This window comes from Acipenser ruthenus, chromosome 8 (assembly GCF_902713425.1).
Source record: "Acipenser ruthenus chromosome 8, fAciRut3.2 maternal haplotype, whole genome shotgun sequence".
NCBI classification, from domain to species: domain Eukaryota; kingdom Metazoa; phylum Chordata; class Actinopteri; order Acipenseriformes; family Acipenseridae; genus Acipenser; species Acipenser ruthenus.
This window is the reverse complement of record NC_081196.1, coordinates 32,721,475-32,743,739: the sequence shown is the minus strand read 5'-3', so window position 1 is coordinate 32,743,739 and position 22,265 is coordinate 32,721,475. Positions and strand designations below refer to the sequence as shown.

The following is a 22,265-nucleotide window of genomic DNA, read 5'->3' as shown; positions in this document are numbered from 1 at the left end:
GAAAGCACTCAAATTAGCAGCGTAACTCCCTCTCACGATCTGTCCTGAGTTTTTATGTGATATAAGTCACCTTTTGAAAGGGTTTTATGGAAACAAATGTGCATAGCTATGGGCCGTTTTGCCTAGAGCCCAAGGGAAAGGTGCAAAATAAAAAAAATTAAATATGGACAATACAGTAACTGAAGCCCATTAGTATCCCATGAATAGGTATAACTTCAAATGCTATTGTAATGCTTTTTATGATGATTACAGCCATTCTGAGAAGCTTTGATATTTCTACTACCTTGTAAACCAGCTTCAACGTAGAACTCTTTCCCCTGCATTATTTGTTGTATTGAGTGACATTAATAATAGGGTCAAAACACCAGCGGGATTCATATAAAGTTAAAGTTCTGCTTGAAACAATGTAGACATTATGTATTTCAGCTACTGCGTCAATTTTATGGTACAAATAAAGCCATTGGTGTAGGTACATGTCATTTTGAGTCTTGTAAGTACTGTAAGTGGTTGAAATGGCAGACATACTTGTTAAGTTGTGTTTTGCTTGGGTTAAAAAAATATGTGAAATGTGCAGATTTTGCTAAATAATTTTCTTTAAGAATACACAACCATTTAAAAAAATACTGCATTTTACAGTAGTATTCTACAGTAAACACTGCATTTATTGTAGTAAAATGAAGTTTACTGCAGTAAATTATAGCAACCAAAGTAAATACTACACGATACTACTTGCAGTATTTACTTTGGCTCCTATAGTTCACTGCAGTATTTAAAAATAAATTACATTGGTTAACCTAACCTGCCTTTTCTCCTCTCCACAATCCAAGCAGTAAGAGTTTCTAGTGCCTATTGCCTTTGAGTAAATATCCGAAGAGCGTTAAGGTCACATACCAAAGATCATGTGGATGTTGTATGATGTGAAGATTTTTTCACAACAAATTGTATATGTGACACTATGTTCTGCATACCAATTCTTGTACCTTGCATCATAGACTTTATTGTAACTATTGACACTGCCGATCAGTTAGACTCAAAACTTGTAGATGTTATGCACTTGGGGATACATAAGGAAAAGAACTAGGAAGGAAGTGATTCAGACCTCTGAGTCCTCTGTGCAAGTATCAAAAACTAATAATATCATTATTCTTAACATAAAATTTCCATTTATCCATCTAGAATGACATCTCAAAACAATCTATTTAATTAACCTGATGTTAAACTAGTTCCATGCAGTATTCTAGCCAAAGGAATCCTTTTTTGAAGTACAACGAGTCAGCACTGTATATATATGTACTGGATATTTTGCATGCAAAAAGAAGCCATAGCATCTCAGCGCTGACTCCTCGACCCCAACCATAAGGGCCACACTGCCTCTCAGTGCGTCCGCTCAATAACTAGACAACTTTGCATCAAACCCCACCTGCAAGGAAGGAAACATGAAATCACCACGACTGAGATATTCTGTCTATAGAATTAGGAAAATCTATATTGGATTTATATTTCAACAAGATCAGGTTAGCGATTTCCACTTGAGGAATAGGATACTGGATGTGACCTTACTGGGAGCTGGACACACACATGCACAGTGTGGCACAGTATTAGCTTAACTAACAAGACAGAGGGAAAGGAAAATGAAGAGGGGATTCATTACCAGTGAGTAATGAGGATTGTCTTTACCAGAATATTCGCAGAATAAGAAAATTGGTAAAATACTGCCTTTTTCTATTCTCTGATATTTACTGCAATAATTGCCATTATTCTACAGTAAATACTTAAATTGTCAGTAGTAATTTGTTATAAAATACAGCAGATTGTCATGTATTGTAGTATACTGCAGTTCTTTGCTGTAAAAGGTGCTTATCGGATGTGGCATAGACTATTATAGTATTAATGCAGTATTCTACCGTAAATGTTACAAAGTAGTTATTTGCTGTAAAAGCTTTGTTTTTAAAAAAAGAAATACTGCACTACTACAGGTAATGTTAGTACTGTACTTCAAGGTAGTTATAGTATTCTACAGCATTTACTGTTACCAATTTTATTGCTGCATTTCATAAAATGTATAACCAGAAATGTACTGCTGATTTCTGTTACATTTACTATAAAATACCGATTTCAGTATAGTAACCAAATTAAATGCTGCTGAATAATATAACTATCCTTCAGATGACTGACTGCAACAGTTGTTAATGCATAGTTCGCCCCCTAGTCTCTGTGAGTCGCTCTGGATAAAAGCGTCTGCTAAATGATTAATTCCTAATAATAATAATAATAATAATAATAATAATAATAATAATAATAATAATAATAATAACCACTACACTACACTATATAATAATTTACATAATTGTCCTGCAAATCACTGTAAACGGTAGCATTTACTCTAGAATACTTCAATAAACTGCACTGCAATCCGTCCAATCCATTCTGCATCACAGGCACCTCCCGAGCGCTGTATTTGAAATATATATATATATATAGTGCAATAATATACAGCACTATAAAAAAAGAGCTATGCTACTTTGCATGCGCAATGCATACGAATTTTAGAAATCCAATCATTGTCTGCAATATCAATTTGGCCTACAAAGTTCAATTAAAGCAACCAGATATAGATTGTTTTATATAACATCCTGCTCGCTTAGTCACGAGAAACCAGTTAACAAAACACGCGCTCTACCGGTCATTCTAACATACACTGTTAAAAGTGATATTACGCAGCACCGTAATTTCATTCCAGTGTTGTGTGTAAATCGCTGCCACCCACAAGGATTGCATGACGCACATTTTTGTAAAGGGCAATCTTGTTTAAAATTGATGGAAGAGACTTTTTTTTTTATTTCTAACCCAAACGTTGGTGTTTTTAGACACTGTGATTGAAAGTGAAGGAAGTGTGGGAGTGGTTGTCTGTTAGGAATCTCTCTCTCTCTCTCTCTCTCTCTCTCTCTCTTTTCTTTGACCAATTGGTGAAATAGCCCAGGCAGGAATGACATTCCGCTATAAATTCATTGTTCAGCCTCTTCTCATCTTCAGATTACACTCTCAATTCTCCGCGTTCGCACTGGGGCACTTCGATTGGGGATAAAAACAAACGCCAAGGACAGCTGTGTGAGCCGGCGTGTTAGTAGAGGGCTGGGAACAGACGCAGCACTTGACTTGATGCTTTGATTCTTTTTGCACGAGACCACAGAGACAGAGAAAGAGAGAACAGGACTTGTTTCTTGCTGCCGCTGTTTAGTGGAAACTTTGTGTTTTGTTGGAAAAAGTTCACTGCAGTTTTTTCGTCTTTTTATACTTTTCTGGGGGAATCTAAGCCGTAAAAGGCAATCTGCAATGAGTCTTGGTCCTTTTTAAGTTATTGATTTTATATTGAAAACTTTTTTGTGTGCTCAGACTATAATTATTTTTATGTTTTTGGCTAAAGACAAAAACATGGTGCTATTGAAATTGCTTTTGCTGTGCACTTTGGAGTTACACCTGGGCACGTCTCTTCCTAACACCAATCTCACTCCTGGCACTGCCTTACCACCAGCTGCCAGTAGGCTGCTGACACTTCGTGGGACACACTATCCCAGAAGCAAAAATGGGATCGTTCAAAACATTGACCAGATCTACTCGGGTGATGGCAAGATTGGTTACATCCTCTATGCAGATGGTAAGAAATTCATTTTGGATATGGAAAGGGACGAGTCCATTCTTTCTCACCACTTCAGCACCAAGTATGTAGGAGCGCTCCAAGGGGATGCGCACCTGGGGTCCCTGCACAAGGAGTGCTTCTACCGGGGCACTGTAGACTCCAACCCTGAATCTCTGGCTTTGTTCAACCTATGCGGGGGGTTAGAGGGCTTTTTTGCGGTGAAGCATGCCCGCTATACGATAAAGCCACTGGTCAGGGCTAAGGGACGAGAGAATGAGGTGTATGGTGCAGAAGGGGATTTGGACCAGGGTTTGCATTACTACACTCGGGAGAGGTTTAGCTTCGAGGCTGTGCCCATGCGAGAGAGCTGCGGGACTCAGGGTGGCAAGGGAAAACGACGAAGTGTGGTGACGAAAATCACGGGTCCCTCCAATAAGGACAGCCAGGAGAGGTGGTGGTGGGGCTCCAGGGAGGCTAATTCTGCCTCAGGGAGACGAACCCGTCGGTCTGTTTCAAGAGCGAGGCATGTGGAACTCCTGCTGGTGGCCGACGAGTCCATGTCCAAGAAGTATGGCAAGGACCTGCAACACTACCTCCTAACACTGGCTTCCATTGCCTCCAGGCTCTATGGGCACGCCAGCATAGAGAACCCTATCCAGCTGGCAGTGGTGAAAGTGGTGGTTGTCACCGATAAGGAAAAGGGTCTGGAGATCAGCAAGAACGCAGCTTCCACCCTCAAGAGCTTTTGCAAGTGGCAAAACCAGCAGAACCAACTGGATGACGACCACGAAGAGCACTATGATGCTGCCATTCTGTTCACCAGGCAGGTAAGACAGGTAGACACAGGTCTGACAGGTTGTATTTTTTTATTATTATTATTTTTTTACTGTGCCCTAAGTTACTGGACACTAAATGGCGCCTTTGAAAAATGTAACTATATTGAAATATTCGCTTCCCCACGTGTTATTTTTGGGTACTGACCATTTTCTTTAAAGTCAGTGCACCCTTTGTCTTGGGAGCGGTCTGATCTTAGATAGCAAACCTTTAAACATATGCATCTAAATGTACTGTAGACTGCTTCACATATTTAACTTAGGAACTTTGGGCTTCAGCCAGTTTTCTGCATGACCTAAATTACAAAGTGAGAGTTGAAACTTTATAAATGTCTTTTTTCCATTTTTTCTTGCGGTTTTCTGCTGTGCATGTTATTCTGTGGTGTTTGGGAAGCTTGGCTACACTGCTGGTAATAACGCACACTCTGAAGTCCCCCCGTTAGATATTTTATTCCGCCACAGACACAACAGTATAATTTTGTAGGAAAGAAAGCCGTAACATATGTTTATTTTATCTTTATCTTCTTTTCGCGACGTGTTACATTGTTGGTTTAAAGTGCTGTGTATTTTGGTTAACGTTTCCTGGCCGCAATGCTCAGCTATATTTGCATTTTATCTGTGTACATCTAACGTTTTATTTGCACTGTGTTCATAGACAGCTGCACCAGCACCTGCTTCTCATTTAACAGGGCTAAGCCTCAGTTTAAGCGATGCGATTTCCACGTATATCATACCAGAACAATGACATGAGTTTACTGGGTGTATTGTTCAAAATATTTAGTGTTCCAAAATCTGTTTCAATTTTACGAATTTTACTTGGATATTTAGTGCTTGATTTCTACAGTTTTCCATACAGTATATTACCTTTTTGCACGTAACTTCAGGAGAGATTTACATTCCAGTTTGTTTACATCACCTAAGAGCCGTTTGAGCTGCAGTCACACTACCTCCTTGAAATGATGCCGCTGCAGCAGTTCCTAGTCCAGTAAGGTAAATACAAAGAAAGAAAGAAACAAACAAACAAACAAAGAAAGAAACAAGTGGATTGATTTTTTTCAGAACATCTAAAAAATATTTGTTATTCAGATGCAGCTTTCAATACCTGCAGTTGTCATAATTTACTTCAGGCTCATAAAGTAACACACTTATTAAAACATATTGGTCACTATAGCTTTAAAATGTATTGTTACATTATTTAGCCTCTAATTTAAGCATGGAACAAGTGAGCAAAGAGACAGTATCTCTTTTACTGGAATGTTGTGGTGGTGGGCAGTCAGCCTACACAAATCAATACAATTAGACAGCATTTTTAGGTCATGCTCAGTAAGCCTGCAGACTAGTGTCCTTGTAGCTGACATGCTCAAGGCCACGTGTTGTGGTTTACAGTACAGTACGTGTTTGTGATCATGCAGTTTTGGACTGGAATGTAATCTCGTTTTTGATTAGTTCTTAAATATAACTGGAGGACTGAATGCATAACTGCTTTCGGCTCTTCTTTGATTCTCTTACAGAACAATACTGCACTTGTTTGTATAAGACAGTCGGTCAGTGCAGTAAACAACAGCAACCAAGATACCATATCCAAAATAAAATACATTGGAAAGCATGCTGCAGCAGCTCATTACACGCATTCCTTAAAGTGTATCTGCACAGCAGGTAAACTCACAAGCAGACAAATGTTTTGTCTAGTGCCATTAAGCAGGCCACCTAAAAAAGCTAGAGATGTCCCCAATATTACACTGTTGCTCAGGTGTGGTCCTACACTGTATTTTCATGTGTGATATTATGTGTGAACACATCTGAAAGCAACCCCTTTTGTTCACTACATCTACTGTAAGTTTGTAAGGTTTGGTATATGAGATAGTATGACATTTAACTATGGCACATGAGTCCTTTCCATAAAGACTTCTGCTCAAGTCACACACAAACGCTTGACCTATAATAATGCCCTTCCATGTATAGAAAAATCAATAACATTTTAGTCTCTTCATTAAATGTACTGTCCGTTGTCCAGACATAATAATTATCTGCAAGCGCATGATATTTGAAAAAGAAAGCCAGATCCTGAAGCAGGTGTTTATCAACGGGCCCACTGAAGAAAGATCTTGGTGGATCTACGTAAAGACGGCAGGTACAGACATACTGTGCGTTTTCATCAGATTGTAGTGTTGCTGATTACCAGCCGCCACTACTGACTACGTTGCTCCAAGCCACGGTAGGCACGCATGAGCACACACACACACATACATACACACAGTGTTGCCGGGACTAATATTCTTTCATTTTAGCTCAAAACATTCGTAGTTGTTCAAGACAAACCTACACATCACAGAAATTTGAATAGAATCTATTGATATGAGGGGCTCCTGAGTGGTGCATCTGGTAAAGGCACTACAGGTAAATGCAGGATGTGCCCTATAGCCTGGAGGTCGCCGGTTCAAGTCCAGGCTATTCTATTGTCGACCGTAGACGGGAGCTCCCAGGGGCGGCGCACAATTGGCCAAGTGCCACCTGGGGAGGGGCTTAGGTCCGCCAGGGTGTCCTCGGCTTACCGCGCACCAGCGACCCCTATAGTCTGGCCGGACGCCTGCGGGCATGCCTGTAAGCTGCCCAGAACTGCGTTGTCCTCTGACGCTGTAGCTCTGCGGTGGCTGCACAGTGAGTCTGCAGTGTGAAAAAAGCGGTCGGCTGACAGCAAACGCTTCGGAGGACAGCGTGTGTTCGTCTTTGCTGCTCCCAAGTCAGCGCAGGGGTGGTAGTGGTGAGCTGAGCCTAAAAATAATTGGGAGAAAATAATAAAATAATTGGCGATTACTAAATTAAAAAAATATATATTAATAATCTATTGATATGAAACATTAGGCCTTAAACACACACGGTTTAGGGGCCCAACATCTAAGTGACTGGACGAAGCAGTAGATCCCCCATTACAATTGGAGCAAAGAATAGCTAGAAGAGAAGAGAGGGGGATGTGGAGGAATAGGAATGAGTATAACTCAAGAAGGGGCAAGTTACTTTATTTTGACTGCTAGGTATGAGTTAGATGGCACAATGTAAAAGTTTCTAAACATAATGTATAGAAATGCTAAAATAAAAACCCTGAACCACCAAAAAACAAACACTCATCTGTATAGTAGAATACATTCATTTATTTCAGGCATCAGTTAATTAATTACATACAAAACCTGGCAGCACAGAGGTTTACAGCACAAGTATCAAAGTTATTTTCATATCTAACAATGTGTATACATTACTGTATGCTTGCTACTAATGCCAAGCACGAACATGGTCATTTTGGCCTCCAAATAAATGTGTGTTTGACTCTCTGAATTTGTTTCCCAGCATTAACACACACAGAAGCAGTGATAGCGATCTACACGGTACTGTTCCCCTGGTAAAGGAGGCAATGAGTAGAGCTCCCTGTCTCGTTTACGTTCAGGATCAGTGCTGCTGTCACTCAGAGCAGCAGAGCAATACTGCCAGCGGCCAGGTCATTGACAGAGCTCAGGTCTCAGTGGCCAGACTGAAACTCACTGACCCCTGTCCACAGGCAGTATAGGACCTATTAAACCAATATTATGTTACCGTAATTGAGAGCCCAAGAAGTACTACAGACAGTGAAGAAGCGGGATGTATACAGAGCCTAGGTGCATAACGGTGGTGTGACAGAGATGGTTTGGATTTGATTTAGATTAGAGAATATATACAGCAGTTAAATGTCCTGAAAGAAGACTTGATTTTAAAGTTACAATCTCTATTGCAAGTTCATTGAACTTACTGGACCTTAGTGGTGAACAGTTGTTGTTTAGCTGGTACTTTATATGTACATGTAATGCTATCATTGCACAACAGCACTACTGTATCCATGTCTTCTTTGTATTCCACCTTAATGTTTTGATTTTACATAACAGAGCAAGAGGGTAATATTTGCCTGTGTTTTCAAAAATGTGACAGCACTACAACGTTGTCAAGCATGTGACGGGAGTTTAAATGCTTGCTTCTAGTTCCATGTGATCCAGTGTATTGCTGGAAGGATACTAGGTCAGGAACCTGCTGTAGGGATGCATGGGAGGGGTAAGAGGGGGAAAGATTTCAGCAAACCCTATAAATGTTGCTCTCCAAGGACAGGGGCTTCGTGGGGAATGGGGCTCCAGGGAAGGGTGCTTTGGGGTAGATGAAGCTCTACCCAAGTAAGCTCTGTCTATCTTCCCTCTCTGAAGCAAGTCAGCTACTGATTCTTGTTGTCTGACTGACACTCTGCTGCTCCACAGTTCTCTATCTATACATCTGTACCTCAGGTCAAGTGACTCTTCACCTTTCAATAGAAATGTGGGGAGCGGCTGGCTCAATTTCTACATGTGTGGAAAGGGGATATATCCACAATAAAGTGTCAGTGTAGTCAACTTGGGAAGTGATTGAAATTCAAACAGCAGTTTCACATAAAGCCTTACCGTTTTGTAACATATCCTGTTCCTCCACCAGATTGTTCTTTATTGGGTTATTTGGTTTTGCTTTTATAGAAATATTAGAGAGGAAGGCTAATAGTGAGTTCAACAGTTCAGCCCACAGAATCTCACCCAGGCCCTTTTGCTAAAGGCAGGTTAGGGATTGGGTAACAAAACCATGCTGATACCCCTGTTAGAACCTTTTACACAGTTTTAATGGGGGGGGGGGAGAGACCTTACAGTCTGTCCTCACATCTGCAGGATCTATTAACAGTTCATTAACTTTCTGAGGGCTGTGCATTGCCTGTTTCTCCGATCAGTGTTTATGATATGATTTATTTCCTGTGAGCACGTCTGGTTAGTGTTAGCTCTCCATTTATGATGCGCGAGCCGTCACCATTACTAGTCAGAAGTGCAGAGACAAGCCTTTTATCCTCAGAAGTAAGCTGGGTTCACCTCAATGCATTTCACACCTCACCATTAGCGTGCTAAGTTCCAAAGACACCCCAGTTTCCAGGCGGTGCTCTGGAAAAGACATTTCCCCTGCACGGACCAAAATAGGCACCTACACACGCAAACACTTACATGCATGCAAGCATACAACCTAATTAACTGCATATGTTAAAACTAGAATTACAAAACCAGGATGAGCATTTTTGTATGTTTTTTTTCCTTTTTTTTCTTGAACTTCTGGTAATAGAATTGACTCTGTGTGTTCGTGAAATTGAAACTTCGTGGGAAAGGGGCAGGATGAACAGGAGTTCACACCGCACTGCCCTGCCGCAAGACCAAGCCCTTCAGGAACTGAGCTGTTTGTGGCTGCCTGACCCCAGCGCTCCGGATCTGAGAGCCAGACTGGGGTAGAGAGGAAGAGGGTGTGAATGGGTGTGTGAATGTTATTTCTTCTGCATCTGTATGCTCCTAGCCTCTTACAGATGTTTTCGATTGCATTTGGCTGTAATCCTATAAAACACTTGATTTTATACAAATATTTTTAACCTTTCAGGTACTGTGTGAATATTACACGATTATCAGGAGCCTCTGTATGTTTGTGCATTATTTTCATTTATCTTTTTAAAGCAAACTTTTCATGCAGATATATTTGGTTTTGTTCCAGCTGTTAAGGTTATGGTGGTACCCTCTGGCACTCTTCGGATACAAGTCAATGCAAACCCGCCTTTCCTTTTTTATTCCTTTTTAATTTTTGTGTTGTCAATTTAAATTAAAAGGTCAGTGGTTGTGACCATTTAAAAACAATTATGAACAGTGCATTTTAAATCCATAATTTATTGAAATTATGGAAACCAATTAGGCCTGACATCAGACTGGTGGTGCTTATGTTTAGGTTAACTGGACTTCAGCTGCACTATACATCATACAGAAAAGTTAAGTAGAAATTACAGCAGAGCATCTAGCTACAATCGCTGTTGTTTCTACCAGTTTCCTTGCAGTTTAGCATTATATTGGTGAGCTAAACATGACACGTCATTCAGCTTAATTTGTTGAGAGGGGGGACTACCAAGGTGATGATAAATAATTTTACATCTTAAGTTTCACTAGCCATATTTTTTTTAACAAACATGTTAGTTAATAACCAATATCTGTGGAATCCTGACTGTGGCACTACCTGTAAGGAGCAATCCACTGTTTAGAACTGGTCTCACTAATTCAGATAAGAACCTATCATACCATATTTCTACATGCTGCTGCTGTTCAGTCCTGAAAAATCTTGTGTTGGGTCTAACCTAACTTGTGTGTGTGTTTTGATTTCACTTTCCAGTAGTCACAAGATGGTAAAAGAAGGATTAAAGAGCTTTATTAAGGAATGAAGCAGCTGTCTCTGCATTCCTGAGGCTGTCGCAGTAGAGTTCTCAGACAGACACCGCACATAGATTTCAGATATCGATCATTCTACAGTATTGACATGTCCTCACCCAACACTAAATACTGCAAACCTGCATTCTTCTGACCTCTTAAGATGGAGGAACCATGTGCATCGGTATTTCAGGTGTAAGGGTCAACTGGAGTAACCCCCCCCCCCAGTCTGGCTATCACAAGAAACAGTAACTCACATACAGTGCATTCCCAAATTAATCAGTTTATTCGCATGAGGCAAATACTTCACAGTCAGGGCTGTTCTCACTGGCCTATTTTCTACCAACTGTGGAGCTCTCATAAACCTGCAGGGTCATTTAAATTGGTAACAATAATACACTATACATATACAGATTCGTGATTCTTAAAAGGACATTAGCGTTATACAATGGGATTCGTTACAGGAACACTGGGATAACTTAGTGATAACTTGGGCCTCCTCCATCTGCCAGCAACTCTGCAGGGATTTTGGGGGGCACTATCCCGTTTTAGTATATCAGCATCCATAGCTTCAAAACACTTGATCAGAATTGTAATGTAACATTATAAGAAACTAAGTCAAGGAGACAAAGGTATCAGCTAATGCCTTCTTCAGTGTACAGAGTGCCCCTGTTAGAACCTCCCTTGCATGGGATGTGAAACTAAGATCTGATCTGCAACTTTGAAAGATCCCGTAATGCAGACCTACTGGTACTGTCAGTGGTTTCCATTTCAAAGGTTTTATTTATCACCCTGTCTTGAAGATGGATAGGGCTGCTAATGTATGTGCCTGCATGCTCAGAGATGCTCCTGTATAAATAACTTGAAATAGGAACAGAAAATTTGGGAAGATTTTCCATGAAGTGGAACAGAATGGCAAGGAGCTATTTTTTAAGGTTATGATTGTTAGCTAAATATTTACAGTGGCCGTTGAAAGAAATATGATATTTTGTCTGGGTTGCAGTGTGGTCCTGAATATATGAGCAGGAAAATATGTCTGTGCCAGACCTACTCAATAATTAAATTACAATTTAAAAAAAGAAAAAAACACTGCAAAATGATAAACAATGTGTTAAAACCAAGTGTGTATAAACAATAAGCTTCTCATTAAAACATCCGATATCTGCAACAGAGTTCAGAGGATGGCTCTAGTAGATCCCAGTCTGTGTGAAGCAGGCATGGCTGTTATTTGTCCAGTACCTAGTGAAGTCTGTTATTGATATTGTTTTGCGATCCATTCATCATTTACTGTACTTCAGAAGAGTCACAGTTGGGATTAATTAGTCACCAGTCAGTCGCCAACAGTATTTGTAAAAATGTCAACAGAAGGTTTCAGCAAATCAAAATGATTCCAGCTGTAAGATATGTCAACTTCGTCAAGGTTTTCATCTGACACAACCATGCAATTTCAGTGAAAGACCAATATGAAAGGCTTGGATTCATGGTGCTAGCCAAAAAAGTACTTGTGGTACAAATAGTTATCTTTGAATATTTTCTTCTGTATTTGCATCACGAGAAAAATAAACCAGATACTGCAAACAATTAAATTTGATATGCTTGTGTAAGTGGCAATCTTGTGTGTTGCACTGTTGTTATAGATTCTGCCCCCTGTTGGTGAGATGACGTTAAAAGCTTTATAAATACAAATGCAGATGCTTGCAGTGTACGTGGTCACCGCTTCGCGTCCAGCCTCCTCCCATTTACATTGGTGCAGTGACCTGGATCGCTCAGACTGGCAGCAGCTGATCGCCTGATCGTTTAAAGTGGGTGGGAAGCACTCCTGTTACAGATTATTTTCCCTGTTGGTGAAATGAGGTTAAAAGCACTGTAACCACAAATCCAGACAAGCCCGGCTCTTTTGCATAGCGGTTAAGTCCCTCGCTTGTGGTGTATGAGGTCACCAGTTCGCACCCAGCCTCCACCCTGTTACACTTGTAAATGATAAAAAAAAGATCAAACTCTACTTACAGTGTTCTACAGCAGCTCCTGTCTCTCTTTGGCACATGGTTAATGATTGTGTTTGTAAGTGACCGCCCAGATTTTCCAGATGCAATCTAGTGGGTATGGATAATGAGGCACTGTGACTGGTGAAATTATAGTGTAACACATCTGCCCTAAAGCTGACCTCTCTGCTTATTTTTAAATGTGTTGCGTGTTTTTACATACAGGTGCACAGACATCAGGTTCATGAAACAGGCTGTGCTTTAGTTCCTCATGTAACAGATGGTGTCCACTGCTGTTACAGACACTGCTGACTGGAAGCTTTAAATTGTAGCCAAAAAAGAATCATTTTCTATACATTTTCAAAGCTATGCATATCCCTTCCCTATATAGGTCTCAAATGTGTAGTTTTGAAAGAAATCTATGTTTTAGCCTACATGTGTTTTAAACCATGATATCTGGTTCTACACCATGTTAAAGATTTCTCAAATAGAGTTGCACTTTCCTTGTCATTTCACAGTGTGCAAATCTGTTCCTCAAGGCCTGGAGACCTCCTGGTCTTCACTTAATTTAACCATTCCAGGTTTTAATCAGTTATAAAACCTGGAGGTCTCCGGATATAGACGACCAGATTTGTGCACCCCAGACAATGAAATACTTGAAATTAACCGTGGTATTTAAAGTTTCAATGCACTGATCTTTCCTCAGTCAGTATGCTTATTTTAAATTCTAACAGTAATTCAACTTCTGCTGTTAACATTGAACCAAGAATGTTAATCATTTGATATAGTTTACTGTTTATTTATTACATTATTTTAGCCCACGTGCATGGTTCAGTGTGTCATGCTTTTCTGTGTTTTTTTCTATCTTTCCACTGCTTATTAGAAGGAAACAGCTTTCCTCACCTGCTCATTTAATAGACTTCCAGTTCAGAGTCATTGGGACCTCAAAATAATAAAACGCCCAGAACCAACTGTTAAATACCTTTACCAACTCCATACCAAAGAATTATCAGTACATTCACTTTATATCAGTGTATTCTGAATGAAAAAGGGACCCCAAAAAAAGTAGCATAGATATATGTATAGTTGTAGCATAGGTATAGTTGTAGCTTGTATAAACACCTTTGCAACATTAGACAATATATTCATGCAACATGCTTAGAGTGACGTGTGTCAGTGTGTGTGTGTACTACACAGCATTCTTATTTCAATACAGGTAAATGAGAACTATGTTCATGGTGTGAAATGTCTTTTTTTAAATTGAGTACTATTAGTGGGTAGATTTGCAATGTTGACATTAGTCCAGAAATGGCTTGGGTCTGGGATCAGAAAGCATTATTGCTCTGATAAACTGAATCACTGTAAGGTCTGGGCAGTTAGATTTCCAAATCACTTTTACAGATTTTGAAGGAAAGATTAGTTTTCTCCTTTCCATTTGAAATCCATACTGTATAATCCCTTCTTGTTTAGAATGTTAAATATGCATGATAGCTTTAAAATTCACCAATCTTTTCAAATACTTCTGCAAATTATTTACTGTGCTTAACGATGATTAACCATCTGATTTACCATGCTTGCCTGTGCTTTACCATGCTATCGCAGCAAAGTGTTAGAGTTATAGAACATAGCAGAAAGGGTCTGTTGTCTCATGTCAGTCAGCAATGCTCAGTAATGCACAGTGTTTGTCCTGGAGTTCAGTGACATGAAGAATCATTAACCCACAATCAGCTTTAACAACATTCTTGTGATGTGAATTTGGACGCTGGAAATTGCCCCCTTTTTAAATATGTTAGATGTCTTATATATTAAACCATTTTGCCCATTCCTTGTGACTCTAGTGGTTGTGGGTGAGTGCCACCATAAGCATAACAAGTGCTTGTATTGTTAACCCTCAGATAGTACCATTGCACACAAAACAGACAGTCAGTCAGTCCCAAAACATTTAAGTAAGCAACACTTTTTAGTATCTATTCAGTATGCGTGCAATGAATGCCACACAATCCATTGAAGCAGGAAGCATGATCAGTGATGGAAGAAAGAGAAAAGATAAGGATGGCCACTTGAAATGTGGTGATCAGGAATCAACGTGTACGCAGGAGGAAGATTATTATTACTATCCCCCATTGGGGATGCATGTGAACACATACGTAAGTCACACTATGGAGTTTATCTAGAGAGCCGCTAATCAAATTGTGATGAAACTTCGACATTCTTTAGCACAAATTCTGTCTGTTTTGTCAGCCTGACTGCCTGCATGTCACTCTTACATGTTTTTTATGTGTTATGGTGATCAATTTTTTCCTGATATTGATAGCTCAGAAATGTTGGCTAGCTTTTCCCCTTGAACAAAAATATATGTACTGCCGTATTTGCAACCACTATGAATGGCTTTGTGTTTGGACAGTTTTATCCACGGTTGCTGTGGATTCTTCCAAGTCTCTTGTGTAGAGCAACCATAGTAAACCCACTGATGTTATGCAGCTGCACTGTGGAACTGTATGCTTTACTGTACTGTACATATAATGCACATTGTAGTCCTATTACATTTTATTAGATTTTGCTTTGTCAGAGAATTACCCATGCAGAGTCTCTAGTCTAGTTACGCAGTCTGGTAAATGTGAGTCTTGCAGTGCTGGGAAGGAGGTCAGGTTCCTCTTTAAAGGTGCTGCTGTTTCTGCATGTCAACACGTCTGGAAAATGCAGCTCAGCCACCTGCCTGACTGCTGAAAACCACCCCAGCATCTGAGAACTGCCACCTGGAGCTGTGGGCAACACAGACACAGACATATACCGCTATACACTATACACACAGGAGCTATGCCATACACCCACTCACAGGCACCTGGGTACACATTACTGACACACATACCATAAAAACACAAACTGAAATACATACCATGTAGGATTGCATACAGAAATACACTACAGAGGCTCACAGCCACTCTCATACAGATACACACACACGCACAGACACAAGCAAGGGGCGTGCTTGTAGTCACTGATACGAGAGCCTGAACTTTTTTTAGTTTTCCAATTGTCTCTCTGTCTGTGCTTTTACCTTGCACATACCAAATATTTGTAGTGGGGTTTTTCTTTCTTCTTTTACACGGCTGTATAAACTCACACACATATTCCACAGCTGAACAAATGTTGAGATAATTATAGAGCCATGGTGTGGCATCTTATTGCCTGGCAACTCAGCACGTGTTCGGACCAAAATACTATGCCTATGTAATATCACTGACAGGTTGTCACATGAATGTTTATTTTCTTCATGTAGAACTAGCCGTTCTGTTCTCTGTCGCTGTCACTGGTCGTGGCCTAAAGACCTCTCACTCAGGTGTCCATTAGAAACTTCCTCCTGTTCAAACACTGCATGCAGACATAGTCCCACTTTACCATGTGTGCCGGGGCTGCAGTGTTTTATGTCTTGACCTTGTTTATGAAGCACAGCATGCATTGAACATTACATCATTCCTTTACCTTTTTCAGACTCTGTCCAGTACACTGCCACTAGGTTCCCCACTTCACGGCACTAATATTTTACGAATGTTACAAACACATGCTGGGTATATTACGTGTTAACTTATGTGTGAAATGTCTGTATCAGGTAAACCAAAGAGAAGCAGTGCTATACAGAGGTCACACAAGCACCAGTTGATCCTGAGGCTCTGTATGCCCATTGATATATCAGGTTTTAGCTAACGCAATGCATCTGTTCCCTGTGATGTACACAGACAGCATGTCAGAAAGATAAAAGTAAATTAGGGCATGTTTGTAAACTCTCACACACTTTACACATCTGGTTAATATTGAAGTTACCCCCTTACCAAATGAGGTGAATGAAAGGATGTTGAACATACTGTTGAATATGATTTATAGTGTAAGAGGGTTTTTATGTGTGTTGTGTGGGACAGGCCATACTGTAGGCTATAGTAGTCATAAACCCATTTAAGAACGTTTACATTTTTGTTTATGTTTCGCTGAGCTGCTGTGAAGTAGATGACTACCTCCTGCAGCTGCAGGTAGTACCAGGCACTTGGCGTGACAATGTTAAACCATCTTCAAGGGGGGAGGAAATTTGTGCACTTGCAGCTGAAACCACCTTTAGGGAATGTAAACTAACTTAAGGTAGATGAAGGAGAGCGCACAGTGTGTGAATGTGGTAAAGTGGTTCGCAGGGTACAGGTGTAGGAGTGATGATGTGCGCAAGGAAAAGACAGACAGTGATAATCCAATCAGAAAATAGATTTATAATCCAGGTCTGGTGACCAAAACAATAATTACAGGCAATACACAGCAATGTGTGTTGCACTGTTCAAAACAAAGAGATTACAGACCCAAATAATGAAAACAGTCCAGTTCCACACACAATATACAAACACGGTCACCAGTCCTGGGTGCGTGCTGCAGTGCTCGTGGTGCAAATACAATTATTATTGTGACACAGGTGTAGTGATGTCCGGGTTCGTGCTGGCCTCTGGCGACAGCTCCGGACCGTGTTAGCCGTCTACTAATAATAACAATCAACAATTAGAGATGAGACAAAACAAACAAAACACTCACGTACGATATCACAACAATGGTCCTTCCGGGTCGTTTCCGTAACCATAAACGAAGGAACAGATCAGGTCTGTCCGCCCCCTATTTGTACCATCACACATGACCCCTTGGTAAACGAGTGCAGCCGCTCCTCCAATCCATGGCTGCCACATCGTTTCCCTTCCGGGTCAATGAGTTAGTCCACCGAAGTTCCTCCCCCTTTCTAGATGACCGACTTCCTTTTAACCCTGGGAATGAATTGTCAGGCCAACCAGTCCAGGGTACTCTGTTCCCGTTATGTAGCACCCTCACAGGTCAGGAGGGAGATTTACCATAAAGAATCATTCTATTTCTGTCACAGTGAACTATGAAATAATTCAGTAAATACAGGAGGATTGTATTTCTGTATTTTGCAGAAGTCTCAATTTGAGCAGAATATTTCAATACGGTATGAAAAGGAGCATAAAAGAGCTTATATTTTATCTATATTTTATTCAAACATGTATCATAGGCATCTAACAGTAATTTTTCTTTACTGCAAAGACTTAGTGTTAAATCTTCCATAAAAACTGTTATATGTTATAAATTACAAAAACAAATACTGTAACCACTTTTCAAAGATGTTGTGCTTTCTATAAACATTTCCAGCAGCTCTACATTGTTGGTGGAAAGATGAACAATCAGTGACTTGATTGGTTTTAATCCTTTGTATCCTGGATGCTTTAGGGGCTGTAGTTGGTTTTAGAATATATTTTGTAGCCAAAAAAGGAATAACAAAAGATTAATTCATAACTACAAATAAAGTTGTAACATGTACAGAACACCTGCTACAAACACCAGGGATCCAGGATAGGGTTAAGAAATTGTTTTTCTAAATTTTTCTGTAAAGCTCCCTGGAAGTGTGGTGAGTGTTTATTGGGTTCCAGATGCAATCGGGATTGATGAAAAATGTTTCTGTTTGGTTTCTGAGAACTCTGTTCCCGCATTCTTAATGAATCACAACATTTAAGTTTCCAGTGTAAACATGTTGAACTGTTTCTACTTCAGAAGAGCCTTATTAAATGTAAACCCTGTGGTTCTGGTAGGGGATACTCAAACCAGACAAGCTGCATGTTTCTAAGTGCATTTTCAAACACAACAAGATACTGTTTAAGAAAACAACAACTGAAAATAACAGACTGACAATCCCATAATAAATATAGAGATGGGTACAGAAAGAAGAAGGAGAGGGGGAGCAGCCCTGGTTGCACAGGAGTGGACTAGATATGATAGGTATAATATGTTTAGTGAGGTGTAAGTTAAATCTTTTTCCATTTAAAAAAAAATTACAAGGTCCATATCATGGTGGTACAGCCTAATTCCCCTTGAATATGTCAGTGCAGTGTGTGATCCTTTGGGTTTGGCTGAAGCAGTCAGTGTTGAGTGTCTGACTGTGGTTTCTCTCCTGGCCAGGACCTGTGCGGACACCACTCCTGTGACACGCTGGGCATGGCAGACGTGGGGACCATCTGCTCCCCCGAGAGGAGCTGTGCTGTCATCGAGGACGACGGCCTGCACGCTGCCTTTACCGTGGCACACGAGATTGGTACGTCCCATCACACAGCCCCAATGGGGTTTTTACTTATTTTTACCAAAAGGAGAACAAACACCACACAGCAAGTAACACAGTTTAAGTTGGGTGTTTATTTCTCATTTTGTAACTTTAGGGTTTTTTTTTTTTAAGATTTTGAGTAATTTAGACTTTTTAGAAAACAAGCTTTGAAAGTCATCCCCAATATATTGTAGTATGTCAAAAGACTGATGAACCCTCATGTTGTCATCCATTCAGTCCACCATACTCTAAAGACTAGAGCAATCAACTGGGCCTCCAAGCTAACCGAATATCTACATGGTAATTAAAGGTAACTTCTGATGAATTAAAGGAAAGTGTTTGCTGTGTTTTACGTGGCTGAGTTTAAAAAGTCTCATTATACCTGACACCAAGGGTGTGCCCAGGCTTCTGTTAAAGTCACATTTATTACTTGTCGATGTTGAACCTAAGTGTTTTGTAATATTTCATAACAAGCTCTTTTATTGCATTACAGGGGATACACACATTGAAATATAATGGTGCACAATAGCAGGCATTTTGTAGCACTCTCAGTTAATGGCACAAAAGGAAGCAGAGGATCATTAATGCTCTGACAGAAAGTGCATGTACTGTCGTGAATGCCTATTTATGGGAATTATTTAAGCGGTAGTGCCCGTTGATGAAGGTTCTACCATGTGTTAGTTGACTGTGACTGGAGTTATGCATCCCGAACTGAAGTTGAGGATGCTAACGAAAGTCAAAGTCACTACACACAGTAGAGCCTTCGTCAAGAGGGCACTGTCGCTATTAGAAAAAATTATTTTTCTCATCATTCTCTTTAAAAAGCACTTTGAAACCTCCATTTACCTTGAACTTGTAATGATTCGTCAGGTACCCTTCCGCTGGGAAACGTTTTAACAAAATAGTCCCAAAAATCTTCACAAAGGATCACACACATAATTAGAAAAAAAAAAAATGCTATATTAACAAATAACTGTTTTACTTGTCGGGGCTGCTTATAGTTTATCTGAACAGTGCCAGATAGCTTAATATTACTGAACTGTCCGTGTCTCACTTTGTTGTTGTTGAAAGATGCTGTCTGCGCTCTAGTTGAGCTGACAGGCAATGATTGGCTGACTTGGCATTTGCAGGTACAGGATTGGTTGTTTTAATCGATGCAAAGTATTGATGGGGTGGTTTTGGTGGATAATAAAATGAATTTAGACCAATTGTGTCTTTGTTTAGTATTTACTGTCCAATAGATGTGAACTATGATTAAAAATACAGCAAGTCAAAAAGCAAAAGCCAGTACTTGCGCAGATTGATTTTAAATTGGATTACCAGTGATGCAGTGACATTCCAGCGGGCATCTACTGTGTATTAATGCCCACTATAGCTGGAAACTGATTGGCTGGTGATACTGAATAGTTTTCTAATGTGAAAAAGAAAACATTTTACATCTGAACATTTCTTAACAACATATGAGATTTTGGCTTCGAAAAAACTTACTTCATAGGCATTTGATAAATGCAATAAATAATGCTATTATAATTGCAATGAGTAAGAGAGTGTTGTGTAACATAGCAAGTTGTAGACATAGCATTGCTGTTAGGAAAAGTGGGGTACATTGAGCCTTTGCATTAGTACAGAAAAGTGTGATAGGGAATTTCTGATTTCTGATTTCATGCTATTTCTATGAAGTCTGAAGCATCTTTTACTATGGGAAGAAAAAGGTCCATGTTACAAGGTCCATGTTACAATTTTGCTGATAATGACAAAATATTCCTGCTTTGGTGCATTTTAGACAAACCTAGCTAGATTATCATCTTTTGGGTCTAAGAAGCAACATATTTTAAGCCATGTGCACATTAAGAACAGTAGTAGCTGATAGATCCCAGAGCTTTGTCGGATCTTAAAGGATCCCATTGATTCAGTGTCTACAATGTGGCTACACTCACCACTCTCTGATTAAAAAGTGTACCCTACCCTCCTGTACCAAGTCAGGCTGCACTTGGGGTCACAGTTGTGACATTGTCCCACAGCTGTGTTGTCCCCAAGATGGGATTCTAGCACAGATTTGGCTGTGCTGCACCAAAGAAAGAAATATTTTGGAATTACAGTATGGAAAATAGGTTTGCTTTAGGCTGTTTAAATTGTGAACTTGCCCCGGTCTCCCCAGATACCTTTATTAGGCATCTGTGAGTTCATTTCACACGCAAAGCTCTCTGGAGTGAAACTTCCGCAGTTACTAAGCTGGCGACAGTGAAATGCTAATATAATCGAATTTGAGACTCCCACACTGATTCCCACAGCTCCAGGCCATGGGGAGTTGTGGGATATGACTGGCTCTTTTGTTTAATTTGAATTGATGTCTATATCAGAGATGAGCGATGGTGTATAAATCTTATGCTAATTAATTTTCCATCATTACAAGACCAATGATACTCTTATAAAAGTTTTCCATAGTGAAAGGATAGCAAAGTATAATAAAGCATCAACAATCAGAATTAAGTACTGTAGAGCCCAATGGTAAAGCATATTGAAAAGCATGGCCAACTATTGTAAACCACAATGCATAGTATAAATTAAAAAAATTAAAAGCATGAAAAAACTGCTAAATTGCCATGCAACTTTGCCTTGGTAAACTTGTATAAGGTTATGTGCATTATGGATGAGTTGTAAAAAGGGGAAGTTCAGTCCAGTGATAATGAAGTTAAGAATGCTGCATATTAAGTGGGAAGTTATAACTGTCTCTTTTGTTTAATTTGAATTGTTGTCCATATTGGAGATGAGCGATAATTTATACATTTATACAAATTAATTTGACTTCATTGAATGCGAGACCAGGGGTATGTGCATTATAGATGAGTGTAGAAAAAGGCACCAGTCCAGTGACAATGATGTTGAACTGTTTATTGTGCAGAAGTGACATTGGTAGTGCAGAATACTGTTTAAAGTTCATTCAGTCCATTAGAGAATACTACAATACTGAACTTGAGAAGCTGTAGACTCTGTTTGGGGGAGACGATGGAGAGACTGATTGTTTTGAAGTACATCACTACATCACTACATCAGTAAAGGCACTTCAGTAGAGTTTGACATATTGTGGGTTACTATAGATGTCAGTGTTGAATGTCTCAGCACAGCTGTGGTAGTTTTAAAGAGATCTCCCACCTTTCCATGGGCATCGCAAGAAATCTCAAGAGGGACACAGTTTCCTCCAATACAAAGTCTGCACTGCTTTATTGCTCACTACAATTACATTTAAAAACTGTCCATTTTGCATAACACTATGTGCACAATATTATAATTTAAAGGATTTAAAACCTACATTGTTTCTTAAGAGTTTTTGTAACAAGACCTATTGTATTAGATTTTTCTTGGGGGGGGAAGGTGCTTGGGGGAGCTACAGTAATTCACTAGCGTTTCATGCATTTCACT

General features: G+C 39.8%; 1 protein-coding gene across 1 annotated transcript in view; it reads left to right on the top strand.

Moving 5' to 3' along the window:
• The first annotated feature begins 2,772 nt into the window (after positions 1–2,772).
• LOC117407098 (A disintegrin and metalloproteinase with thrombospondin motifs 5-like) overlaps positions 2,773–22,265 on the top strand; it is a 33,471-nt gene continuing 13,978 nt past the window's right edge. Inside the window, exons 1-2 of the mRNA XM_034011727.3 lie at positions 2,773–4,464; positions 18,707–18,839. Coding sequence (XP_033867618.3) covers positions 3,409–4,464; positions 18,707–18,839 — 1,189 coding nt within the window. The 5' untranslated portion in view covers positions 2,773–3,408. The remainder of the gene's footprint in view (positions 4,465–18,706; positions 18,840–22,265) is intronic.